The sequence below is a fragment of the Dendrobium catenatum genome, unplaced genomic scaffold (genome assembly GCF_001605985.2).
Source record: "Dendrobium catenatum unplaced genomic scaffold, ASM160598v2 fragScaff_scaffold_883, whole genome shotgun sequence".
In the NCBI taxonomy this organism is placed as follows: domain Eukaryota; kingdom Viridiplantae; phylum Streptophyta; class Magnoliopsida; order Asparagales; family Orchidaceae; genus Dendrobium; species Dendrobium catenatum.
The window spans coordinates 342,795-370,778 of NW_021319345.1; the positions used below are offsets into that span (position 1 = coordinate 342,795).

Below are 27,984 nucleotides of genomic sequence, written 5' to 3' on the forward strand. Positions count from 1 at the left end.
CAAAAAGTTGTAAAACCTTCAAATATTTACGGCATATGTCACTAGACCTATCACCCAGTAGAAAATGATCTTGAAGCCCCATCCAAACCCTTTGATCACTTCCATACCTTTGATATTATATGTTAAGCATTAATCTATATTTTTTTGGATTCACTTTGACCCATAATGGACCTAAGGCCAAAATGACCAAAATGCCCTTTAAATGTATTTTTGGACCTTTGACCAAAATTCAATGTGATTTAATCTCACCCACCTTTGAAACCCTTTTCAATCAAATTTAAACATCACTTGGGACCTATGAAAGCCAACCCCAAACTCTGGGTCAATTTGGTTAACCAGATCAACCTAGGTTGACCTAGAAGCCCCTTAAGGGTCAAAACAGTCATTTTGATTGAAATGACCTTCCCATGCCTTGAAACCTTTTCCAACACATTCAAAATGACATTTCAAATTTGTTGACCCCAGTCATAGCCCCTAGGTCAACCCAGGCTGACCTAATAACTCATTAAGAGCCCAAAATATGTCACTTGACCCAAATGAACTTCCCAGATCTTAGGACCACCTCCATTGATCTCCAAATATCATTTTGAATCAGTTGAGCCTAAACCTAACCCTTAAGTCAACTGGGTTAATCAGGTCAACCTAGGTTGATCAAATCAAATCTTAGACTCAATAGCTTTGAATCAAACTCTAAATGTGTCCAAATTCTTGCAAATCCACCTAACCACTCCCCCTAATGTTCTAGATGTGATTGAACCCTTTGACCCAATTAATAATTGACTTGGTCAACTAAATCAAACTTTGGTCAACCCCATTGAATCAAATCACTTATTTCAATCAAGTTCAACCCAATCAAATACTTTCCATTCATTTAATTAGTTGTCCGCATCTCCTAAATCCACCTCATGAGTCAACAAGACTCTTTGACCAGTCAAATGGTCAACTTAAGCACTTAAGCATTCCCTTGAATGGTCAACTCCCTCTTCAAACTCTAATTACTTGGTTTCAAAGCTTTAAACCTTGTCCAACCAGCTCAATCTCCCTCCTCCCATGCCACATAGGCAGCTGATCTGACTATTGACTAGTCAAACTGGTCAATACACACTCAAATCTCTCCCCTAGTCAACTCCCCTTGCATGTGACCCCTCCTTTCAGCTCAACCTGCTTAGGGGATTCCCTTTTAGTCCTAAACTCCCTTAAGATCACTCTAACCGAGCCCAGGGTTGGGTTTAGCCATAAATGGAAGTGCCCCCCCCCCTTAAGCTCAAAACCTCCAATAGCAAAGGAGCTCGGTCCAGGCTTTCCCTATGCTATCTGACCATCTTGGGGACATGTGCCAGCCATCAAGGGGATTTTTCAATCAATCCCAGTCATACCTTAATATATAGGGCATTTGAATAGGGCAAAATACCCTATTGAGTATTAATTGAATCCCTTAAACTCTCTCACTTCCTCCAGCCTCCCATACCCAAACCTCTTTTTGTTCTAACTCTCCAAGCTCTCCTCCACCTTCCCACTACTAACTCCAGGTGGTTGCACGTCATTGGCGGTAATCTTTCCGGCGAACCAACCACCTATTTCATTACAACCTCCTAGTAGTTGATCCAAGGTGTTTCGAATGGTGCTTTCAACTAGGAAAACTTATGTGGACAGTCTACAGGCTCAATAGTATCAATATCTTAAAGATTCGACGGTAAAATTCCTTAAAACCCTTAGCCCTAGGTCACAGTAGTTAGGGTTATTTAACTCTTCATTTACCGCTTTTTAAGTAGTATTGAGGACACCCCAAGATTTTCTATTAATGTTATAGGCTTAGGATTAAAATTTCAAGTGATTTGGTTAACCGGGCCGAGCGAACGAGTCAAAAAACCCATTATAAGGGTTCGTTCATTATGTACCCTTAGTGTACGTTTTTTAAGCCGTTGATCGCGTGATCAACGGCCTAAATTTGGCCATTCCGCATGTTTTTACGACCGCGAGTCTGTTTCTGTGGCCATCTTCTCCGTCTGGCTGGATCACAGCCGTTGTTTCATTACAACGGAAGATTCGACGACAGAGGAGTTGAGCTAACTCAGATAAGTGAAATCACGTCCACGATTTCATCATTATCCAATGATTGTCGGCAGAACAATCACCGCCAAACAATCTTTACCAGCGGTTTGAAACCGTGAATCCCTGGTTAATGCATGTTTGGTCTGCCACCGCCGCCGCGCCATTACGCCGTCGGTTCGATTATTATTAAATTTAAATAGTTTTTTTAATATATTTTTTAGTACTTGCATGTGTAGGATACACACACCACTTAGCCTAGAAACGCTTAAATTTAAGGACTTGAGTGTGCTATGTCTGTGTATTTGCATATGTAATGCACATGAGTTAGTAATATTGATTTTATTCTGCATGACTTAATGACATCATTAAGAATAATAATTAAGGAATTGAGTAGAGAACTTAGAAAATTATAACAATTAAGGTGCATGTTCCCTTGATCTGAGATTTTGAACATTATCTTTCCATAGAAATTATCCCACTGATTTTAGTGATCATTAGGTCTCATAATTAATTTACTTATGATTAACCCCTTAATTAACCTTCTAGCCCTCTAAAAATTATAATAAATCAATATTAATTCCAAAAAATACATAAAATGCTTCTAACTGACCAAAATTTAATCCTTAATGAGTGAAAATTAAAACCACTTTAATTTGACATCAAATTCAACCATAATTTAATTTTAAGTAAAAATCAATATTTAATCACTTTAATTAATTAAAAATAATTAAAAATCCTAAAATTTTTTTAAACACTTGCTGATCCCTTCTTAGATCATTTCTGATCTTTGGAGGTGATTTCAAGCAGTTTGGGACTTATTTGAGTTCAAATCATTAAAAGGGCTCTTTAATTAAAAAAATTAAAAAAATCCAATAAATATCCAAACTTCGTAAAATTATAACTAACTATAGAAAATTCAAAATTAGTCAAACTCAAAGGCTAATGACTCCAATTAGAATCTAGTATTTTACAAAAATGTCAAACCTCCAAAATCTAGTCAAAGTCAAAAAGTCAATGGTTTGGTCAAACCCAAGTCAAAATATAAGCTTAAACTTCAAAAAATCATAACTTTTTATAGAAAACTCGAAATCAAGCGTGCTAATAGTCTAACTACTCATGATAAGCCCTAATATTTATTAAAAATTTGAAACCATCAATATTCACTTTAATTTGAAAAATCAACTTTTAACCCCTTAATTAACACATTTCGATACTTCATAAAAAGTCAATAATTCTTCAAAATTTCTAGAATTTATTGATTTGATTAATAAAACATTCAACTAAATTTTTAAAATCAGTCATTAACTAATTTATTTAACATTAATGTACCTTTAATATGAACTAACTAAATTAACTTAATCAACCCCGATTGCTACTGGTAACACAAGCCTACGAGGTTATTAGCTTAGCCCCAATGAATGTGAAATAAATATCACGGTCTCGGTGTGAAACAAATATAGTAATCATTTAACCTTTAAAATATATCTAAATTAATTTTTAATACATTAATATTTAAACTTTAACATAAAACTCCCTTAAGCCTTAACGAATTCAAACTTTAGATAACTTCAACTAACTATTCAGACTAGGATTTATCCCAGCTACACGACCTTCTGCACACACTTTAGATGATTTACTAGGTCAACCGACTCTAGATCTAGGTTAGGCCTATATTTACTTTTCTATTGTGTGCTGGATTTTTCGTGATTTTATTGCATGTTATGAATGATTATATCCGGTGTTTTTGCTTACTTTTATTATACTCTACGGATGATTGTTATGTTTGGTGACTAGATTACCCTTAGTATCTTGATGATCTGGATGCTCACTGAGTTTTCTCTAAATGGTTATGCTCATGCAGGGTAATAAAAAGGGGGCTAAATAAAAAATAATTATAAATATACTTGTTACATGTGCTTCAGCTGCTAAGCCCCCAAATAATAAAAAGAGTATGGCCAGCATTTTTTCTTTCTTTTCTGCACATATGCAACTATTTGGGATATATTTTGATTTGTTAAATGCTTAGCATAACCTTGTAGAAGAGTCTATATTTTTTATTTCATATTAATGTAATTTGTTTGAGTATTAAGTTGTGAAAGTGCACATTTGAGTTTGGATACACGGATCCAAATGTTAGATTCCAAAGAGAAAAGGATATCCCTTAGGGAGATAGCCATTTTCTATTTGAATGACTAAATTTGGATCATTTTTTCATACCCAAAGAAGAAATGGTGGCCTTCCCCATAAAGGAATAGCTTCCTTTTCCATTTGGGAAGCCTACTACAAAAAATCCAAGGAGCATGAAAGAAGAAAGACTGAATAATTAAAGACGAAGAGTATCCTACTCAAAGTCACTTGCATCCTTATTAGGACTGGAATCTGGATTGTTTTCAGTGATGTCCGACCACTTTACTTTTTGCACTTCTGGGTTATAATAAGCAAGTCAATTTACATATGAATATTTATTAAGTAATTTATTCGTATATGATGTGTTAATGTGATTGTGTATATGATTACTTGTGTTCCTTAGTTTTTTTTGTGTTTGTATGCCTCTTTTGCGTTAGCTTGGATACGTGAGGTTCATGAGGGTGTGAAAGATTTTCTACTTACAATTAAAAGTTTAACATTTTAGGAGTTAAATAACATAGAAATATAACAAATCTAGGGAATTGAATGGTCTGTTCGATCTTAGAATTGAAATCTAAGCTTAATCCCAAATTTCCCAAAGAAATTTTCAAAACTCAAATCAGCATTCTTTGGAAAAAATCAATCAACAATGATTGCTATCATCATGCCCGAATAATTATCAAATAGTGGTATCTTCTCCCTTAGGGGATATATATCATTTGTTCATAAGATTTTTGGCATGAGATCAATGATAATCTATTTAGAATATCATAGTTATAAATCAAATCAAACTCCATTTTGACCTTTCGAGATCATATGTGGTTCTATTTCATATCTAGTTATGATATTCAAGGTAGGATTTGTAATTTTAGATTTGAACTCCACTATAAAATTTTATTTCCACTTCTCGAAGTGGTATGACTTTTCTAATGGGACATTTGATCTCAAAATTCGAATCTAAAAGTCGACTTTAAATTTCCAAACAAAACTGATCTCTTTTCAAAACCCATTTTTTTTTTTTCAAAAATTCCACCAACATATAGCCAAACTTTTTAGCATTACAACCAATTCAACAATTATAAATATTTGAATTTAATGTTAGAGAACAATTTATCTTTAAGTATAATAAATGAAAAAAAAAATGTTAAATAGATATAATTCTAAATCATGAGATAGTAAGTAGCTCAAATTAATCCTCAAACTTATTCAGCTTCTAATAAAATGTGAGTGAGTAATGAATATTTCTAATATCATCCAAGATGACACTTTGTATTAAGCTTAGTTTAACATTTGATTTTGTTTTTCATTAGATAGTATTTGCTCGGGCTATGTTAATACGAATGCCACCTTACTGCAATAGTTTTTACCCCAAGGGACTCACTTTCAATTTATAAGTTTTATCATCATTGCGTAAACTCCCATTACTTGAACTCAACAACAACCAACCAGGCAACCAATTAACAATTAAATAAATACAAATATTGAAAATAGCTATCATAAGAGGCCATAACCAACCTGAGAAACCAACCCAAAAAACTACAATATATAAGGTATAAATTCACCAACAAACACAATTGACTAGCAAAACTGAACAAAAATAAAAGTAAAAGTGTAAAACTAATATAAATTCAGCAATAGTTAGCAAGTTCATCAACAACCACTAGCCAAACATAACTTAACAGCCAACCCTAGCCAAAACCCAACAACCAACCATTTGTAGAACCCAACAACCAACCATTTGTAAAACCCAACAAGGAATTACAGAACATCCATAAGATTCTACAACCTATTGGTATAAATTCAACAACATCAAACAAGGACAACATAAATAGTTTTAGCAGCCTTAAGCCCTTAGGCAATACAACAACAGTTCAACAATCAAATTCAACTCAACAACAAAAACAACAGACGATGTAACTAGAATCATAAGAGGATGAAAAACTATATAATGACCGAACTTTCATTAGGTTCTCTTTCGAGGATAAAATCAAAACAGAACCAAAACGGGAACATCCTTCTATGCTTCTTACTAATTCATGAAACATTATTGCATCCATCATTAAATGGCTCTATCACATTATCACCACTACCCATTTGCTCATTCTCATCAACAAAATTCTCAAGAAAGGTGTTTGAATCCTCTTTCTAGCCAACCAAATATGTTGATAGAGGCAATAAATAAATATGAAAAACTAAATCTTAAATGTCAAACTAATAATGCATTACATAATAATGTAAAGCATAAAAGTGAACAATGCTGATTCAGTTGCAATATGCAACAACAAAGTGCAAATATAGTGCAACAAGAATCAAAATCACTATAAAGTGCATAAAAGCTAAAACGAAGTATAACAACATTGCAACATGTTTCAAAGATACGACCGCCCATAACCCACCAACCCACAAGCCACTAAGGCACTAACAAATACTAAGAGTCTAAGATATAGATGTAAATAAGATAAAGATACTACAATTTACAATGCAATAAAAAATAACTATAATGCATTTAATTAATTTATACAACCTAAATGAAAAAAAAAAGAATATACAAGCACATGCTTAATAACATCATAAAGGGATGTACGAAATGACAAACAAGCTGGCAACAAGGAAAACAATCCTTTAAATAACCCTAAAAAAATACTAAACCCTAAAAAATCGAAAGGAAAATTAGGAAAAAAATGATGCCCCTAATGGCCTACCCTAACTAGCTAATTGATTCAATGCAAAAACCAAAACTAACATGTCCAACACAATATTTATTTTGAGCGACAACCAACAACAAATGAAAAAAAAAAAAAGAAACTATAAATGGAAAAAAAAAAAAAAACTAGTTGTTTCTTACGAACACAACAAGGAAGCAATAGATAAGAACAAAGTAGAAATTAAGTAAGAGGAAGTGAGGAGCTGAGGTATAAGGAGAGCTACACGATGGAGGTGTATGAGACTGGAGAGTGGAGAAGAAGCCCTAAACAGATGAAGCCATAGAGCAGGGACAAAGAGGTGAGCTGCATATAATTGAATAGTGACCGGCCATGATACGTGTAGAAATGAATACAAACTAAAATTAATCATGTAAATCAGACCACTCACGCATAAATGAAGTCGTGCCACGGGGCAATCTGGGTCGAAAATAGGGTTTTCTGTTTGACCCAAATCTGACATGAAATTTGAAACGGGGCGAAGTAGGGAACCTGAAGTCGACCTATTTTTCAAACGGGTTGACCCTAACCCCAAAAATTCGGGTCGAGTTCAAGCTGGGTTTTCATGTCATGTTAATTTTTGACTACCTTAAAAATCATAGTACCTCGACTATGCAATAATCATGCATGATAACTTGAGTAGAGCAGGTAAGTTGAGTCCCCCTCCAGGTTCAAGCTAAAAAAATATTAGACTACTCCCTATGACAAGCCAAGAAGCCAAGCCACTCAAGATATACGAGCACTCCAGAGCCCCCAACGTGAAGGAGATTCATCTTTTTAGCGAAATCTACTTTTTATTCCCTCTTGAATATATTTCAAATCTTAAAAATGGAAAATTTCAGACAAGCTCGTCCACAATTAAGAAATAATAGCCTATTTGCAAATTATTTGCATTACACTTGGGAAACTCATGCGAAGATGTAAGAAATTTCTTTACGAGATTGAATGCATATAAACACATTCGCTTCTCTTACATGAATAAAGTTTCATCAAACTCACCCTCATGCTAAAATTACAAAGTTATTCACCACCATCAAACAAGAAGGATCAAGCATCCAACCATATGAATTACTCTATAGAATGGTAAAAAACAAACAAAGGTAACATAAACAACATGTATTTCATATCTTTCATTATAAGAGTCTACAAATGTTATGACACAACTTATTTATAGTCCTTATGGTTAAATTTATTTAGTGATTCTTCAATGTCAACATCCTCACTTGAATTTATTCTAAATTGGTCATCCAAATTTTTATGGAGTTTCTTATCCTTAAATTGTGGTTTATTATACTTAATAAGTATTAATGTGGGATGTGTGGATTCTTCCTCAATTGTAAGGCTAAATTGGGATAATTTACCTTGATTAAAAGTCGAATTTGATTTAGGCTTTGTTTGGGATGATTTTTTATTGCCTCTTAAACAGAGTTTTAATACAAAAATTAAAATTTTTGTACTAAAAATCTGTTTTAAAAAGTAATAAAAAAATAATTCCAAACGAAACCCTAATTAAATATATATGAGAGTATTGGCTGAGATAAGTGAATAAATGCTATGGTGCCATTCACAAATTTTTTTAAAAGGCTATATTAATAAATAATGTTAATAATTTAAGTATAAAATTTGATTAAATAATAAATATAAATATAAAAAACTGACCATAAACTTATTCAAATTCATGACCTTGCAACTCACATAACCCTTCACTAGTCAATGCTTGTATATTTTAGTTACAAATTCAATTGATTAAAATTGTATAAATATTATCAGATGAACAAATTGCTCATATAGCTTTTATTTTTTAAGACAATTTACTTATAAAAATATTATTAAAAATTTTTTGATATTAAAAGCTCTTTTAGAAGTGAAAAAAAAATATTTTAAAAAAATTATAATCTGAAGTGTTATAATCTAGTCAAATAATACATTTGATCCACAATGATTAACAATGGATTAAGAATTAACTCCTTTCACAGGAAAAATTATTACGTGCGGCATCTGGATTTGTCCGGAGGCAAATCCGGATACGCCACATCATCAGAGGCCGCATCACCACCATCACCTTGCTAATAATCCCCGTCCAATCTAGCATTTTGACACCGCACATAATAATCTCTCTCTCATAGAAATGTTAGTTACTTCATTCGGGGCCCACATCATCACCATCACCATCACCATCACCTTGCTAATCACTTCTATGCGCCGTGGCGCACTGCACAAATTACCCACCAATTCTACGCGCCTCATCTTCCTTTCCTATTTTCCTCCCCCAGCTTTCTCTCTCTTCACCCCTCGCCGCCCACTCCCTCTCTACATTCTCATTTTCTCTCCAGTCAATGACTTCTCGCTTTCATAGGGTTTCCTCGACCTTATCTAGACCCTCTTCGATTTCCACTAATCGACTAATCTAGGGTTCCGGCGACGGAGCCATGAGTGTAATCGGATTCGACGTTGGCAACGACAACTGCGTGATCGCTGTTGTAAAGCAGCGTGGCATCGACGTACTCCTCAACGATGAGTCAAAGCGCGAGACTCCATCGGTGGTCTCATTCGGCGAGAAACAGCGGTTTATTGGCTCAGCCGGTGCTGCATCTGCAGCCATGCACACGAAGTCAACCATATCTCAGATGAAGCGTCTCATTGGACGGGGATTCCACCAGCCGGACGTTCAGGAGGACCTCCGCCGCCTACCGTTCGCCACATCAGTGGGCGTTGATGGTGGCATCTTAATCCATATACGGTACATGAACGAGGATCGAACCTTCACGCCGGTGCAGATTCTCGGGATGCTTCTATCTCATTTGAAGCAGACCGTGGAGAAGAATCTTCAGAGCTCGGTGACCGATTGTGTTATTGGGATCCCTTCTTACTTCACCGATTCCCAAAGAAGAGCTTATTTGAATGCAGCGGCTATTGCTGGTCTGAAACCGCTTATGTTAATGCACGAAACGACTGCTACTGCTTTGGGTTATGGTATATACAAGACTGATTTGGCGATCTCCAGAGAACCTATCAATGTTGCTTTTGTTGATGTCGGCCATTGCGACACTCAGGTTTCGGTGGTGTCATTTGAGGCTGGGGAAATGAGAGTAGTATCTCATGCATCTGATTCGAATTTAGGTGGCAGGGATTTTGATGAGGTGTTATTTAGGTACTTTGCGGAGCAGTTCAAGGAGCAGTATAAAATAGACGTGTATTGTAATGCACGGGCTTGCATTAGGTTGAGGAGTTCCTGTGAGAAGCTGAAGAAGGTTCTGAGTGCGAATGCAGAGGCCCTTCTTAGTATAGAGTGCTTGATGGAAGAAAAGGATGTGAAAGGATTCATTAAAAGGGAGGATTTCGAGAAGCTATCATCTGGTTTACTCGATAGGGTTTTGGAGCCATGTAAGAAGGCTGTGTTTGAAGCTGGGTTGCAAGTGGACAGAATACAGTCAGTGGAGCTTGTTGGCTCAGGGTCAAGGATTCCAGCAATATCAAGAATTTTGTCTGGATTTTTCAGGAGAGAGCCCGGTAGATCACTTAATGCAAGCGAATGTGTAGCCCGTGGGTGTGCACTCCAGTGTGCCATGCTTAGCCCTATATTCAGGGTTAGAGACTTTGAGGTATTTTTATGTTTATTATTATTCTTCATTTCACATTTTGATTGAATAATACTCTCTACTAATTACTGTAAATAAACAATCAGTCGTTATCGTTTTGCTTGTTTAGAAATACTGAAGTTTAATGCAACATGTTAACTTGCTTTTATTATTATGAATGGGATGTCTTTAGCAGACGTGTTTTGCTTCATTTTGGAAGCATTTATAAAACACTGTCGTTGTCAGGTCCAAAGTCCTGGATGAAAAAAATGGAGAATTGCACTAAGTAGTCGGCATTCAGCGTAAAATTTGTTGAATAATCATTACATGAATCCTTTAATACATTATATTAATGCCAAGACGTTTCCGGGAAGAATCACGTTGTATGACCTGAATATAACGACAAGTGTGCAAGGATCATTGCACCGGCGCCTAGATGCAATATTAAATAGGCAAGGGTTCTCACATCATGGACTAATGTGAGTAAAGAAGCTAGTCCATGAAACTAAAATTAGGATAGGAACTTGGAATATAAGTTCCTTTATAGACAAATTAATGAAATTAATAGATATTATGATTCATAGGAAGATAAATATTCTATGCATTAAAAAAACTATATGGGTTAGAGAGAAGGCTAATGAGATTAATAGTTTAGGATTTAAATTATAATATTTTGGTAGGAGTCGTACTAGAAATGATGTAGGTGTGATTATAGATAAGAGTGTGAAGGATAATGTTGTAAAAGTTAATAGAATTGGAGATATAATTATTGCTTTAAAATTTTTTGTTGATGTAAATATTATTAATATTATAAGTGATTATACATTTATACTCTTTAAGTATGTTTGAATATATGTTCAAAATTAAAATTTTAGATGACTTAGAAGGATTAATACAAAATATGCTTTTTGAAGAAAGATTTTTGGTTGAAGGAGATTTAAATGAACATATTGATAGAGAAGTAGATGATTTTAAAAGCTTTTATGATGTCTATGAGTTTCGAACAATTAGTGAAGGTGGTAAAACTATATTAGATTTTTCATTAGCTTATGATTTTATAATTGCTAATATATTATTTAAAAAAAGAGATGAACATCTCATTACTTATAAGAATTGATATAATAAAACTCATATTGATTATTTTCTTATAAGAAAAATAAATCATTTAGATTGCAAAGATTGTAAAGTTATTCCAAATGGAAGTTTATGTACCCAATATCGCTTATTAGTTCTGAACTTTAAGTTGAATGTCATAAAATAAAAAATAAAGTAAAATTTTGTTCTAAGATTAGATGGTGACATTTAAAGAATATTAACAAAAATATTTTTTGAAAGTGAGATAGATTCTATATCTTAAATTTTTTTTTTGTGCATGTGAACACTAATATTTTGTGGCAAAAATTAACTAGTGATATTAAGAATATTGTAAAAGATATACTTGGAGTACTAAAAGAAAAAAACCCCCAATAGGAAAAATAGTTGGAGGTGGAATCAAATGTGCAAGAAAGATAAAAAATAAGAAGATTTATTATAAAATTTGGTTTAGATGTAAAAATTCTGATAATTGAGAAATATATAAAGATGCCCGTAAGGCGTCTAAAAAAATAATACGTGATGTAATGATTTTAGCTTTTAGTGATTTATATAATATATTAGATATTAATGAAGGCAAAAAATATATGTATACGTTAGCCAAACATAGAGATATGAGTAGTAACGATTTTGGTTAAAGTGAAATGCATTAATGATGGAATAAAAAAGTGCTTTTATTATAAGAGAATTTCTACAAAGGTGGATGTGATATTTTGCTAAACTTTTCAATGAACATTGTGAGAATACGATTGACTTTAGTGGCCTTAGCACCCTAAATTAAAATATTTTTTATTAGCATATTGGTAAAATTAAAGTTAGAGAGGCTTTAAAGAAAATGAATTTTGAAAAAACTGTTGGACTTGATGATATTCCAATAGATGTGTGGATATGTTTAGGAGATGAAGGAATTCTTAGCATACTAAACTTTTTTAATATTATTTTGAAGACTAAAAAGATGCCAGATGAGTAAAGAATGAGTGTGTTAATTCAAAATTTTAAGAATAAATGTGATGCATAAGATTGTGCGAATTATAGAGGAATTAAGTAAATATGTCACACTTTAAAACTATCGAAGAGAGTTATGGAGCATAGGTTGCGGCGTGATACTAATGTTTCTCAAAATCAATTTGGATTCATGCCGAGTAGGTCTACTATGGAAGTTAAGTATTTATTGAGAGGTTTGGAGAAGTGTAGAGAGAATAAGGAGGATCTACATATGATATTTATTGATTTAGAGAAAGCATATGATAAAGTTCCAAGAGAAGTGCTATGGAGAGTGCTAGAAAAGAAAGGGGTTAATAATGCTTATATTCAAGTCATTAAAGATATATATGCAGGAGTTGTTACTTGTGTTCAAACGTAAGGTGGTTTGACAAAGTATTTTCCTATTTTAGTTAGATTACATCAAGGATCAGCCTTAAGCCCTTATCTTTTTTGCTTTAATCATGGATGTTCTCACTAGACATGTGCAAGAGGTTGTACCCGTGTGTACTTTTTGTTGATGATATTCCTTGTTGATAAGACTAGAGAGGGAGTTGAAGGTAAACTTGAGTTTTGGAGGTCAACCTTAGAGTCTAAAGGTTTTTGTTTGAGTATATATAAAATTGAATATATGGATGTAATTTTAGTAGTATTAGATCTAATGGGGGTATAGTGACTTTGGACTATAAAGTCATTAATAAGAGTATACATTTTAGATATCTTGGGTCTATTGTTCAGAGTGATGGTTAAATAGATGGAGATATTATTATTAGAATTCAAGTTGGATGGTTGAAGTGGAGGAATGCATTGGGCTTATTGTGTGATAGAAAAGTTTCCCTCAAACTTAAGGGAAAATTCTATAAGATGGTGGTGAGACCCGCAATGCTTTATGATGCAGAATGTTGACCTTAAAAAGAGAAGCATAATATTAAGTTAAGTGTTGCAGATATGAGGATGCTCAAGTGGATGAGTGGCTTTACTCTTAGAGATAGGATACAAAATGAGCATATAAGTGAAAAGGTTGGAGTAGCTCCAGTGGAAGATAAGATCAGAGAGAGCCGCCTTAGATTGTTTGGTCACATAAAACGGTGGTCTTCCGATGATCCAGTTAGGAAAGTAGATGTATTAGATTTGGCTGATGTTAAGAAAGGTAGATGTAGACCTTAAAAGACTTGGTTAAAAAATATTAAAAATGACCTTTCTTTATTTGATTTAATTGAGAATTTGTCTCTTAACAAGACACAATGGAGAAAAAGGATTCATGTAGCCGACCCCAAGTAGTGGGATAAAGGTTTGATGTTGTTGTTGTCGTTGTTCTTTGTTAGAGTTACTATTTTGGCTTTACACTTTTTTTTGGAAATCTTTTGAGTGCATAATATCTAATATGCTACTATGATTATTGATGTTGTTTATGGGTATGTTTGGGATAGCTTATTTGTTTTTAAGAGAACAATTACAATTTTGTTTAACTATTATTTTCTTACTGCTATTTCACTATTTTTCAGAAATTTCAATGATGGAAAGTTGCTTTATGCAATCATAGTAGTAAAATTATTTTCTCCACAACAATTGCACAACCAACTTTATAAAATACTGCAGCCATCCCAAATAGGCCCTATGTCTCCTCATGTGACTGTGTCAAACCAGTGGTATTTTAAATCTTAATTAAGTGGCAAATACTTGTGAGCAAGGAGAAACGAAAATCAATGGAATAAATATGTATTTAAGTGGATGTTAAATAAAGAGATGAGATTCATCGAGTATATGCTGAGGGATAATACTTCTTTTACACTTATTTATCAATGACCACAGCTGATGCAGGAGAACGTGAGAGGTTTTAATCCACACCCCAAACTTCCATGCCCTAAAAGAGGGCTGCCATTTTAATCGAAAGTTATGTTACTTATCATCTTTTGGTTATCATTAAGGATTTTGCTAATAAATGTAGAATGAAAATGACAGTTTTTTAAAGATGCTATTGCTTGTGTTTCTATTTTGTCATTATTAAATGATGTCATGAAAACAAATATTAAAAAACATACATGATACTTGCATTATTTGAGATATGCTTGAATTAGGTGAGTGATTCATTTGTATTTAAGCTGAATAATGCTTGCATTATAAAAAGCTATATTTTACCGAATTATTTGTAAATGGGCCACAACCTTTGTTATGCATTAATTGCATTCGGTCATGGTTTAAAATATCAGAATTTAGAAGCTTAGTAGTTTATCGCCAGAATTGTTCTCTTTAATTTTTTTCTCCTCCCCAGTTCCCAATCCTATAAATTGGCTCGTTCCATTCATTTTTAATATCTTTGATGATCAATTAATTAGTTCGGCCAAAAATTTGGAGCTCCTTCCTGGATTCACATATAAATCCTTCAACTAATTGTTGTAGCTCTAAGAGTGTAAATTATTTTAAAGTGCATATTCAGTATCGAATTATTATTATTATTTTTTTTTGAAAATTTGACAAAGCAGTACTCCTTTGAGCCATGATATTTATCTTTTTGTTTGTTAATTTTTGAAGAACTGATTGAATGGATGTTTTAGGACCATGCTGAATTTTAGATGCAGCAGTCTGAAGCGGTTTGAGTTTTTGTTTCAAGGATCATGTCGTGTATGGGAAATGTGAGGCTTCTATGCATTGAATATTTCCCTGCAGCAGTAAAGTTCCTTTAATCTCCAAATGCTTTGATAGTTTTTCTTTACCATATATATATTTTTAATTTCTGCAAAAAACTTTTATGAACCCTCCACATTTGTGTATTTGCTATTTTTTTAATATTTTTAAAAATCCTTTCCAAATCATATTCTTGTGAATCAGAATGCAGTTTTTTTTAGTACATATAAATCTACCATTTGCAGGTACAAGATTCGTTTCCTTTTTCAATAGGCTTTTCTTCAGAGGACGGTCCTATTTCCACATTGTCAAGTAACATATTATTTCGTAAAGGACAGTGCTTTCCAAGTGTTAAAATGCTTACATTTCATCGTCCCAATACATTTCATTTGGAAGCTTTTTATGCTGATCAAAATGAATTGCCAGCTGGCACGTCCCCTAAAATATGTTGCTTCAAGGTAATTCCTTATTTTCTTAAATTCCTCATTCACAAGAGAAAGAAACAAAAGATTTATGGCACTGATGTCTTCGTATTATTACTTGTCGTTTTTGGTTGTGCTGGAAAATAAGAGAAACGCCAGATAGAAAACGGGTGACAGCAATTGGACTTCATTTGTTAATGCTTTTATTGCTAAAAACTTGGCTGCCACAATTTTGATTTTTACATGAAACATGTAACAGAAAAGCCTCTATTATATATGCGTCTCCTGACGGCCTCAGCTGACAGGCAAAACATTTGCAGTTCAGCTCTCCATTTTCTATGGACATAGTAGTAATTTTATTTAATGCAACAAAATACATAACCTTACTTTGAAATGGAGTTTAACTTATTCTTATCCCAATTATTTGAGTTGTACAAATCCTTCTTCTTTGCTGTTTCTTTTATGATGTTACTTATGGTGTTAATCCTATTTAACTTGAGTCTTTTTGCAATTCTAGCTATTTTTCCCTGGTGTACTCGATTTCCACATGTTCCTAATTCCCCAAATCTCCTCACCATTGACGCACATGCTGTTCTTCATCATACCTACACAAGCCGCATTAATTTATATTGCACTATGTTTTATTTAGATGCATTATTCTCATGTTTTCTGTAATATGTTTTTCAATCGCTACCCCATCATAGTATCTTTCCATATTTACTACATAATGGGTTATATCGAGGGTTATTCTTCCAATACCCCGAATCTGCTCTTTTTTTCCGATGAGTGGTAGTTTAGGTGGACTTTCCATTGCCTTTATATCCCCTTAAAAATGATAAAATGATGATCTGAAGCTATCCTCACAATGTTATAATGTAAGCCAACAAAAAGAGAACGTAATGTATAGGACAAGTGGTATCAGAATTTTCGTGGAAGACTTCTCTCACGTTTGATTCCTTGCTATAGACAACAAGTTTTTGGATAGTTTTCTCTCCTGTAAATTGAAATACTACTGATTTCTTCTCTTATTTGCTGTAGATGGCAAAAATATCCCTATTGCCCTTCTTTGGATGTAACATAATAATGGTAATGGGTTTGTGTGATTTTGGGGTCTTCAAGGAGCAGAGCGGAGAGAGCAACATGAGCAAATTTGTTGTGGTTCCTTAAGGAGGTCCTTTTGCATCATGTAGTCAATGACCATAAAGAGAGGAGATGCTGCAGGACATATATGAGATTACGATTTAGATAAGGATTTTGCACGCTTAATGATTAAGAGCAATTTTATTAAATGTTTATGATGATTTAAGCAATGAGATAAAACACAAAGAGTGGTAGACACAAGCTTAAGCCAAGTTACTTACGAAAAGTAAAAACTACAAAACAACTAATTACTCTTGACGTTGCATACGAGATAAGTTTCAACAAGAATTCCTAATCTAACAATAAGAGCAGTGATATAAAAGATCTCTCACACAAGTTTCATAAACACTAAGCTTTAGCGAAGCATTGCAAGATTTTTCACGAGTCAATCAAAACCACAAATAAGGATCAACGAGGAAGGTGAGAGAAGGGAAGAGTTCAGCTTTGCCAAGATTAAACTTTCCTGCAAGCTTGGACAGCAGTTCGTGGCTGTAGGAACCTTTGGACAGCACACTTTTATGTCCTGAAAACTTCAGGCAGGGAGTGGAGACTTCTCCCAGCAGTTGGACAGCAAGGTGGACAACTGGAGTCTCTGGACAACACTTGAATTGGGGTTGACAGCAGGTGGAACCAATCTGGACAGCAGTTTTGCTGAGTTAGGGAATTCTGGACAGCAAGGAAGACCTCTCGGAGATGCAGGTTGTCCACATTACCATAGCATTAATTGCAATTGAGAATTAAATCTGAGATTTAATCTCAGATTTGGTGGTGATTGAGTTTCTTTCCTAAAGGAATTAGACTTAATTAGAAGGCTTTTGAAATTCAAATTATTTTGAATTAGAATTCAAATTCTTTTCAAAAATACAAGGGGCCAATTATGGAAAATATTAATGGTAGTTTTAAATGGGATTTAAGGGGAAGGGGGACGTGGAGGTCGGCGGATTGGTCTTGGGTGGAGGGGCCGGTGGCTTGAGGTGGCGGAGGAGGGTGGCTCTAGGGAAAAAAGGGGACGGATGGGCTTGACCAACGGCTTTGGGAAAGGACTCGGCCGATGGTGGTGGGAGGCAAGGGTGGGGTGTTGGCCAAGAGGGGAGAGAGGAGGGGAAGAGTCGACAGCTTGTGGCTGGGAGGGCTTAGTCCGGCGCCAAGGAAGGGGATGAGTGAGAAAAGAAGAAGGGAAGAGAGAACTAGGAACCCGGACGCTTCCAAGGTTGTTAGGTGATCCGTTTTCACTCTCCTAGGGATTTCTCCAAAGCTTTCAAAACTCTCACCATCAAGAGAACAATATGTAGGAATTTTCTTTCATTATCATCATTAACCCTCAAAGAAGGAGGGGAAGACTTTAAATAGCTAATACAAAATGACAAATAAAAGTACTAATATGCCCTAGGGTTTACACATGTCTAAAACCTTAAGTAAGGCAAAACTGGAAAAGACATAATAAAAATCATAATTAAAACTAATACATCAATAATAAAAATGAACATCAAAAGTAGTGAGGGGCGATCGTAGCCGTAGATCGATGGCCACGTCTCTGATAGACTTTCCAAGGCCTTATGTCCTCATCAGGAGAGGAGGAGAAGATATAAAAGAGGATTTTGTAGAATTCGTATTGATTGTGGGAATTCAACCTTTAAATAAGCAATTAAATCATGAATTAAATTTAAATTCATGTCCATCTTTTTCTAAAATAACTTTACAAATTAAGCGAAAGCCTATCTTTCCCAAATTTAATTTTCAAAATAAATAATGCTTATTTAAAGCAACTTAAATTGAATATTCAACTAGCCTAGGAAATAAATATATATGGATTGATTGACCTCACCAATGCTCGCCTTCCTCTTGATTGCCAATCGATAATTTATATTTCTTGAATTATTATTTTTATCATGAAGTGTTTGCATGACGATGACCTGTCTTCACCTATGAAATCTTGATTTTTGGTTATCAATCTCAATGATCGAGACTTGAATCACCACCATTGACAATCTTCATCAAAATATCAAACCATTAAAATTTCCGTAATTCCAATTCCTTTGGTCTCTTCAAATTTTGATGCCCAAATTATGATTATGGATGATTCGATTAATCATTCTCTTGATTTGATCTCCAAATCACTAGCTCTCATTAAGAGAAGGATTTCACTCCAAATTTATAGCTCTAGATGAGGGAAGGTTGATTTCCCAACCTCCAAGCTATACTACTTCGCTGCACTGGGTAATTAACCATTCTTGCCAATGTGGTGAGTCTTCTTTTTATTACGCCTTGTGATTGTTCTCTTATTTAGAAGAATGTTAATGTTACATCGTTTTTTACCAGTAGATCATCAATTACAAGAAAGTTTTGTTTCAGCTCACCCTTAATACTGAAATGGTTTTATGTTCTCAACTTTTACCTTTGAAAATATCTTCATGAATGACAACTTTAATTGATAGGCATTGTCTTTAATATTTTTGATAATCTAGAATGGTTCATTTTGAAGTGATTTTAATTTATTTCTTTCTCGCTTGAGTCAATCCTCTAAATGCAACCATATCACCTGCTTGGAAGTTGGCATTTACATAATGACAAACGATCATTTCCTTATTTTTTGTTGAGTTTTCTGGAACTTGATCTTCACCAGCATGTGAATTTACATTAATTCCACCATCAGTAGTGGAGATGAAGGGGAAGTGTAGATTGAATTGGCTTATGTGGTTTGTGCTAACCCAAACAAACCTCAATCTTTATTCTCAAGCGGCGTATGGCTCGGTCGAAGGAAAATTGTTGGTAAGGTAGGCTATCATCCTAAATTTTGAGATATTTGCTTTCTTTATTTGACAATCTTCACAAAAAAATGCTTTCTCACAGCCACTTGGCATGGGCAATAGTGCATGCAATAAGAGCTTTCAGCTTGTAGGCTTATAGGTGCTGCACAAGAGGCACACATTTATAATCTTCTTGATATCCTATTGTATTTCAGGCCAATTGGGCATTGCAAATTCTATTTTATTTTGTCCACTCCCAAGTGTCTAACTGCTTGAATGAATGCGCCTTTCATATCTATTGTATTCAGTTCACCAAATCTGGTACGCACGTCCTTCTTTGTAAGTGAGGCCATCCTATATGGTAAATTCCAAAGAAGACACCTTCCCAAGTCTTCCTTGTATTCATTTTACATAGTTGGTTCATCTTGCTTAATAATGCTAAAATAACAAAGGATTGGTGATGGCGAGGCATCTTGGAAGTAAAAAAACAGCTAATAGATAGAAGAAAAAAATCAGAAATACAAATATGTGGGCTGATTTTTAATTACTTCTTCAACAATACCAAAAGATACAATTGATCTACTATTCGAGAGGTAGATCGACTCTCCCACAAACCCTAGTTGTTGATGGGAAATTTATACCAAACCCTAGAAAATAAACTCAACACATATATCATTATAACCCTAGACAAGATTCCCCCTTAAATAGCCCTCACACACAACAACAACATCAAGCCTTTATCCCACTACGTGGGGTTGGTTACATGAATGCTTTTTCTCCATTGTGTCCTATTAAAAGTCAAATTCTCGTTTAAATCTAATAAAGAAAGATCATTTCTAATATTTTCTAACCAAGTTTTTTTAGGCATGCCTCTACCTTTCTTAACATAAGTCAAATCTAATACCTCTACTTTTCTAACCGGGTCAGCGAAAGGTCGCCGTTCTATGTGACATAATTAGAACCTTCCTAAAAAATAAACATAGCATAATTAGAACCTTCCTAAACAACATTATCACATTTAGGAAATTTTTCTAAATAATAAAAATATTCCTAAAAAGCATAAGCATAATTAGGAAAACTTCCTAAAAAATTAAAACATTCATAAATAATATAAACACAATTAAGAAACCTTCCTAAATAGCTCCCCCATTATTTATCCTCTTTTCATAATGAATAATAGCTCCCCTAGGCCCTACAAGGGGGGCCAAAATCTTCCCCTCTATTGCCCCCGGTTCCGCTCAGCCAAAGGGCTAGGTCAGTCTGGATGGGATGGTCTAATGTGGGCAATATGTTAGATGGTCAAGAGAGCATGCTATTCTTTTAATTGGTGTTACCCTTCTAATGTGGGCAGTATGTCAAATTATAAGAGATGGATCCACTTTATGTACCTTACTAGTTGCAGCTTTATCTAAGTCTACAAATATTTATGTTATTTGTGGTCAATGTGCATTAATGCCCCTAAAGGTAAGCATGTCGATGTTTCATTGCTTTATCCATAATCAACCTCTAACATAAATGGAGTATTTTTTTGCTCCTTGGAACATCTTTGAGTGGTATGAGATATATCTCTCATCCTATTTCAAATAGTGCAATAGGGCTGATATCTTGAGGTAGGTAGAAAAGAAAATTTGTGACACAAAAATATTTGACTATATAAAGATATAATATATTGTCCATTAATAAAAAGTAGATATAGCTAATGCCAGTAGAGTAAGATAAAAGAAAATAGGCCACCATTTGACCTTGTAATTAGATTTAGAGGATGATTAATTAAACTATCTCTAATTATTATTTGGGCGGCAGATCATGAAGAGATCAAAGGGATTGAGATCTTTGAAGTTTTGATGGTCTGATTTGTTGATGCAAACTTTTATTGGTGGCGATTCTTATGTCCCATTATTGAGATTGAAGATAAAGTCATTAAGAATCCACGTGAATATGAATCATCTATGACGAAGTAGTTCCTTACTCATAACAAGGAACTGTTGGTCAATTGATGACCTTTCTTTCTTGGCCTAATATAACCATTTTCATAATGGGAATTTTATGATCTTTCTTAAACACAGAATTTCTTTTATCTTTTTGGTGACCTGGCACTGGTTAGGTCGCTAATGTAACATAACATGCCTACCATGAAGGTATTGCTTGCCAAAGTTGACCTAGTAGATGTTTAGGGGAACCACATCGTCAATGTAGTCCTTTGTGATTGCAAAATTGAGTCCACACTATCAATTGGTCTTCATTTTTCCTTTTGAATACAACCGAAAGGATAGAGGCTTGGATGGGTATCTAACCCTAATTTATGATTTAGATTGTCATAAATGGTGTTCTTTTCATTGTTGATATGGTTATGATCACCTCTTATTTGATTTGTATTTTTAGAATTAATAACTCCTCCCATGGTCACATTGGCGGATGACCTCAGCACTATGTTCTTCGCGGAGATAGGTAGAGATATACCTTGTTGCAGGTGTTATTGTGGTGATTGTTTTTTTCTTTTCCATCATTCTTCCAATTTTTTCGGGGAAGAGTTCATGGCGCAGCTTCATAACTTTTGTCCTTATGTGGCAAGTATCTGATAATGGTGACAAAACTTACCGGAGGCATTTCTTTTATGAGAAAATGTTAAATATTATATTCTTGCTTGCTTTCTTCCATATTGTTTTTGGAGAAATAAAACCTTTTTTATGATTTTATTGGGTCTTTTTTTTTTTTGGTTTTTTCGTTTATGTAGTCATTGCCATCATATTGGCTTGGCTAAGATCTGAGATTATCAATTGACGATTTGAGAGTAAATCATTATGTTGTACTTTATTAAAATTTGCACTTCCCCAAGGTTTTCTCTCAAAGTGTTCCAAAGTAATTGCTTGATAGTTGAACTCTTTTGTGTACCCTTTCATCTTAGTGTTTTCTTAGACCGTCTTTTGTTCACTGGCATTCCAGTCCATGGGAAATAATTCTTGGTGATTCAACTATTCCAAGGTGAGCATTCCACCTTACCAAAGCATAATAGATAAGTTTCAACAGAGGAAAAGCCACTATGTTATGGGTGCTATACCCGTAAATGGTGAATAAAAAATCTCTAATTGGTTAATACATGAATATAGCATTTTCATGTTGATTATCCCATCATAACTCGGGATTTTCACCTTTACTTCCACCTTAAAAGGTTTTGGATTCTCCTCATTTTCATTAGTGGCAACTCCATTTCCTTTCACGTTACCTCGTCCCCTACCAACGACATTTGCTTTGGTGAGCATTTATTATTGTAGCCAACTGAGAGGAAGAAGTACACGATTTTGGGGTAATATAATTTGGTGTAGTAATAAAATTTGGTGGCACTAAAGTTTGGCTGGGGCCACTCCATCATATTAGTCATTTGCTTTGATAATTAAGCTGCTTGTTTGGCTAAAGTTAATGGGTTTCATTTTGAGTTGTTTCAATTTTACCCTCTTATTTCTTTTTTGTCTTTTTATGAGTGTATAAGGGAAGTGATAGTTATTAAATACCTTGATGCCCCTTATTTGTTTGCATAATTCATCAAGGAATGTGCTCAAATTCCAACTTAATTCAATGATATTCTCATAATTTATGAGAAATCCATAAAAAGATAAAACCGATATGAAAAAACTATACGAATTTTTTGAAAGAATCCTAATGATCTATGAATTAAAATATGAGTGTTATTGTTGTAAACTATTTTGTCTCAATTTATGACTATTTGATACAAACAAGTCCCTTCTATTTATAGATTATTATTTTTTGTTAGACAGCTTGCATATTGTTGATTTCTTCTCTTATCTTTTGCGCACAATTAACAAGTTCCTTATTTGCCTTATTTGTATGTTCAAGTTAGGGGTAGTGAGTCCAATGACTTTGTCATCCTCAAGAGGGAGCCAATAAAGCAACAAAAAAATTTTTTAGCTTGTGCGGGAGGTTGCTAAGTTGGCGGCCTTCTAAGCCCTGTGGTCGATAGTTTTGACAGACAGGGGAGGCCAATGATGATATTATGAAGAGGAGAGAAGAAGATAGAAAATATTAGTTGAATTCATATCGTTTTCTATTTTAGGAATTCATACGTTAAACAAAGAAATATAGCAGGAATTAATTTTAAATTCTAGCTTATCATAATACAGCAAAAGTCTATCCTACCTAAACGAATTCCTCAAAACAAACAATCCTTATTTGAAATAATTTAAATTAAATCCTATTGACAATGGTTTGGCCAAATGAGGTCATTTGGATTGATCAACCTCAATAATTGTTGTTGTCCTCTTGATTTTGATTGAACAATCAAGATTTCTTGTATTCTTATTTTGATCATCTATTGTTTGATTGAAGATCTATACTCACCCGTAGATTATTGACGACTTGATCTCTATTTTAATCAACAAGTGTTTTATTGATGACCATCATGACTTGCAGACTCTTGACGACGTGATCTATCCTCACTTGTAGACTCATTGGCCAGGGGAGGCCAATGATAGTCTGAAGAGGAGTGAAGAAGATAGAAAGTATTTAGTAGAATTCATATTGATTTCTATTTTAGGAATTCATATATCAAACAAGCTATTACAGCTTTAATTGATTTTAAATTCTAGCTTATCACATCCTAAACTAATTCGTAAATCAAGCAAAAGCCTATCCAACCTAAACGAATTTCTAAAAAAAAATCCTTATTTGAAATAATTCAAATTAAATCCTATTGGCAATGGTTCGGCCAAATGAGGCCATTTGGATTGACCACCCTCAAGAATTGCTATTTCCCCTTGATTTTCCTTAAAAAATCCAGATTTCATGGATTTTTATTTTGATCATCAAGTATTTGATTGATGATCTATCCTCATCCTTAGGCTCTTGACGACCTAATCTTTGGTCTTAACAGTAAGATGTGGAAATCACCCCAATGTTAGTCTTCATTTGCAGATTTGGTTAATCATCTTGACCAATTGCCCAAATAATAATCATGGACGTTCTGAATAATTATCTTTTTGATCTGATCTCTAGATCAAATGGAGGCCCTAGGCTTCTCCATCTTTTACTTTCGTAACCTAGTAGCTTCAACTGTGTCTACTTTTTGGATCAGTGGGCTGTCAACTAAATATTTATATAGCTGTTTTTTATGTCAGAAAAATTTTTTTTTCTGCCTGTCCAATGATATCAATGCTATAGCACTACTGGTGATGGCCGCTGTAATCCAATCAGCCCTTCTGCATCTTTCTGTCTCTTCAAACAATCCTCCGCCCTCGAAGCCCATGCAGATCTCCTTCTTGATCTTGACAGCCACATGATTCCTCACGGTCACGGTACTGATTCCTCTGCTGTAGTTGTATCACCCATTTGCACTTGGCCGTCTCTTTTCTCCGTGGTTGCCATTGTCTGCTCAAGCTATGATTGATGGTTGCATCGAAGTATTATTTTTGCTTCATTATGCGCTTCTATTGTAGTACAGTTTCTTCTCCTATTGAAGATGACGGACTGCTTGCCTTAAGCAAGGAACCCATTTTACTACTGTCAAGGAGCCCATTACTACTCTTCAGCTATTGTCTTTTCTTGATTTGAAACCATTTCCCCATTATGTATATTGCCACATGTCTTTGCTGGAATTGGAGGCTTTGTAGAAGTTTTGAGAGAGAGTTTGATGTGACAAATTTTTGTAGGAAGAGATAGGGGTAGTTTGTGTGGCAATGGCATTGTAATTGGCATAGAGGTGATGATAGTGATGGCATTTGGATGGGACTGGTTGTGCTTAGAATCTTGGAGGATGACTATCGAGGGTAGGAGTGATATAGTTTAGGGGGAGCAAAAATAAGATTTGCCTATATGGAGATATTCACCTGGTCAAAAGATGTGCATGCCTATTTTGTGAATGTTTAGGGTATTTATCCTTTTAAATAAAATTATAAGGACCTAGCATGTTGAAAAAAATAATCTTGCGAGACATCTCGTTTTGCGAAAGGATAATATCTTTCAGTTTTACAAAACAAAAGAAAAGACGGAAGAAGTGGTCGGTTGATGCAGGCACCCTCAATTTTCAATTCCGTCGGTCCAGTTCCGACCCTGTATCCTTCCGCGACTCTAGCTCTCGTGTAACCAACGACCGACCCCGCATGGTCTCTCTACATGATCGCGGAAGGTCTCCGATACCGATTCCACTTGTTGCGCACGACCAACCAGCACGCCCATGCGCGGTCTTGACTCATGCTTCTACCTTCGCCCTGGGCTCCCGCATATTAGCATGCTTTGGCCCACCCATGACCCGTGCGGTATGCCTGTGTCCCACACTTCCGCTCCCATTGCTCGCTTATGGCTTGTTCGTCTATGACACACACCTGACTTGTGGCCCCGTTAGTGTCCGCCTCATCTCCTACTATGACTAAACCGTCCACCATCTCGTCTGCCTAGCTTCTGTCCACTACCCATGAGTATAAGAATATATCAAAGGGATGTTTGTATACAAAAAAGAAGAGAGAAAAAAGGGGAGAAATAAAATAAGCAAATAGCACAAATTTGAAAATTGAAGATTTGTACTTGGACCAATCATCATCTCGAAGCCCTCGACCGTCGAATCTTTGATCCGGCTTGACGGATTAAAAGGCAAGTGCCTTTCCAACCTCCATTCATGGGTAGGAGGCGTTGGGAGACTGCTTACACTAAAATACTTAATACACCAATCCAAACTAAATACAATAGTCTAAACTAAATGCAACAATCCAACTACATCAAATATAACATACAAACATGTACAACAAGAACAAAGACTCAAATAAACTGTCAATCTAACAAACTCGCTTATAGGGCTAAGTTGGAAGACCCACAAACAGACAATTCTTAAAGGAGAGCAATATGTCCTATCTTAAACAATCAACATGTAACTCCTAAAGGGTAACAATAAGTCCTATCATAAATCAAATCAATGGGCAACTCCTAAATAGAACCGTAAGTCCCATTCTAAATCAATACTACTGGGCAACTCCTAACCAGAGCCATAAACCCCATCCTAAATCATGTCAACAGGTAACTCTTAAGCGAAGCCATAAGAATCATCATTAATCAAAACTACTTGGTTACTCCTAAGAGGAGGCATAAGCCCCAAACTAAATAAACTAATGACCATTCTAACAGATATAAGCCCCAAACCTAAATCACCATAAAACCAAAACAAACTTCTAACCATCTCCGTTTATTCAAGATCCCTTAGAGGAGTCAAGCTATGGCTGCTAATCATATTCCATGTATGCTGTAACCAACGATTTGTTAGCATTGATAGACTGAAACCTACAGTATTCCCTAGATGATGAATCCATGGTATCTTGATCGGATATACCTCCATTCCCCACAAACGAGACTAAAACGACCTAAAATCCCAAAGCTATGCTAAGTGATTCATTCTTAATCGAGAGTGCTCTTTCTAGAAGTGAGAGAGGTAATTAAATATGAGGGCTTGCATGCCTATGTTGCATCGATACGAATACGGCGACACGATACGGATACGAGACACGTCAATTCTTAAAAATATAAGATACGGGTACGGCGCTGACACGACATTATAGTTTATAAATCATACATAAAAATTAAGAAAACAATCAAAGCATAATATTTGAAATTACAAAAAAAAATAACAACAACATCATTTGTAGACTTGTAGTTTATCATATCAAAATATAAGTATTAAATGTCTAGTACAACAACAAAAGCATAAACATAAATTGTCTAGCACATGAAGTTTCAACTATATAATAGGAATGATATGATTAGCTTCTTCAGTGGTTTGTCTTTGAACTTCTATATCATCTTCAAAAATATCATAGCTTCTAATTTTGGCTCATCAAGTGAAAGATTAGTAAATTCTAATATTCCCATATCATCAAGAGACTCAAATCCATCTCGGAAATGAGAGAACCTTGCTCACAGTCGCGGAAGTAAATACAATGCATCTTTTTTTTTTTAATTTCCTTTTGTTTTTCAACGGACACGCGTATCTGATATGCATGTCCTTTTGAAATTAAATAGTATTTTAATTGGATACGGCTTTGGCATATCCAACATGTATCGGTGGCGTATCGGAGGTGTATCTGTGTATCGGTGTATCGGGTACAACACACCTTCACAAATAGGAGTATCAGTGCAACATAGGTTTGTGCTCATAAAAAGCAAGAACCTAGACTTAAATAAACCTTGATGCAATCATCGGGGGAAATTTGATTAATTAAAAATCAATCTAGCTTAAGGAAAATGGAACTTCAAGCCTAAAAAACAGGGTTCGTGCCAAAAAGCCATTTTTATTGAGCGAACAAACAAATTTGAATCCAACAAAGGATTGAATATATGAGAATCCTAAATGGGCAAAATGCTTTAGATTTCATGTCAATCATCTGATAAACAAATTTAATTGCCAGGTGAAGAAGATTCTAGTTTTGTTTAAGGTTGAAGAACACCCTTGTTCTGTTATGGATGATTTTATTTTATTTAAAAAAACAAATCTTACAAGTTCGGCATATTTGGTTATACTTAACGC

The 27,984-nt window shown here is 34.7% G+C and overlaps 1 protein-coding gene across 1 annotated transcript in view; it reads left to right on the top strand.

Moving 5' to 3' along the window:
* Positions 1-9,097: 9,097 nt before the first annotated feature.
* Positions 9,098-27,984, top strand: part of LOC110104050 (heat shock 70 kDa protein 16) — a 37,957-nt gene continuing 19,070 nt past the window's right edge. The window contains exons 1-2 of the mRNA XM_020832993.2: positions 9,098-10,483; positions 15,403-15,615. Of these exons, the coding sequence (XP_020688652.1) occupies positions 9,311-10,483; positions 15,403-15,615 (1,386 nt within the window). The 5' untranslated portion in view covers positions 9,098-9,310. The remainder of the gene's footprint in view (positions 10,484-15,402; positions 15,616-27,984) is intronic.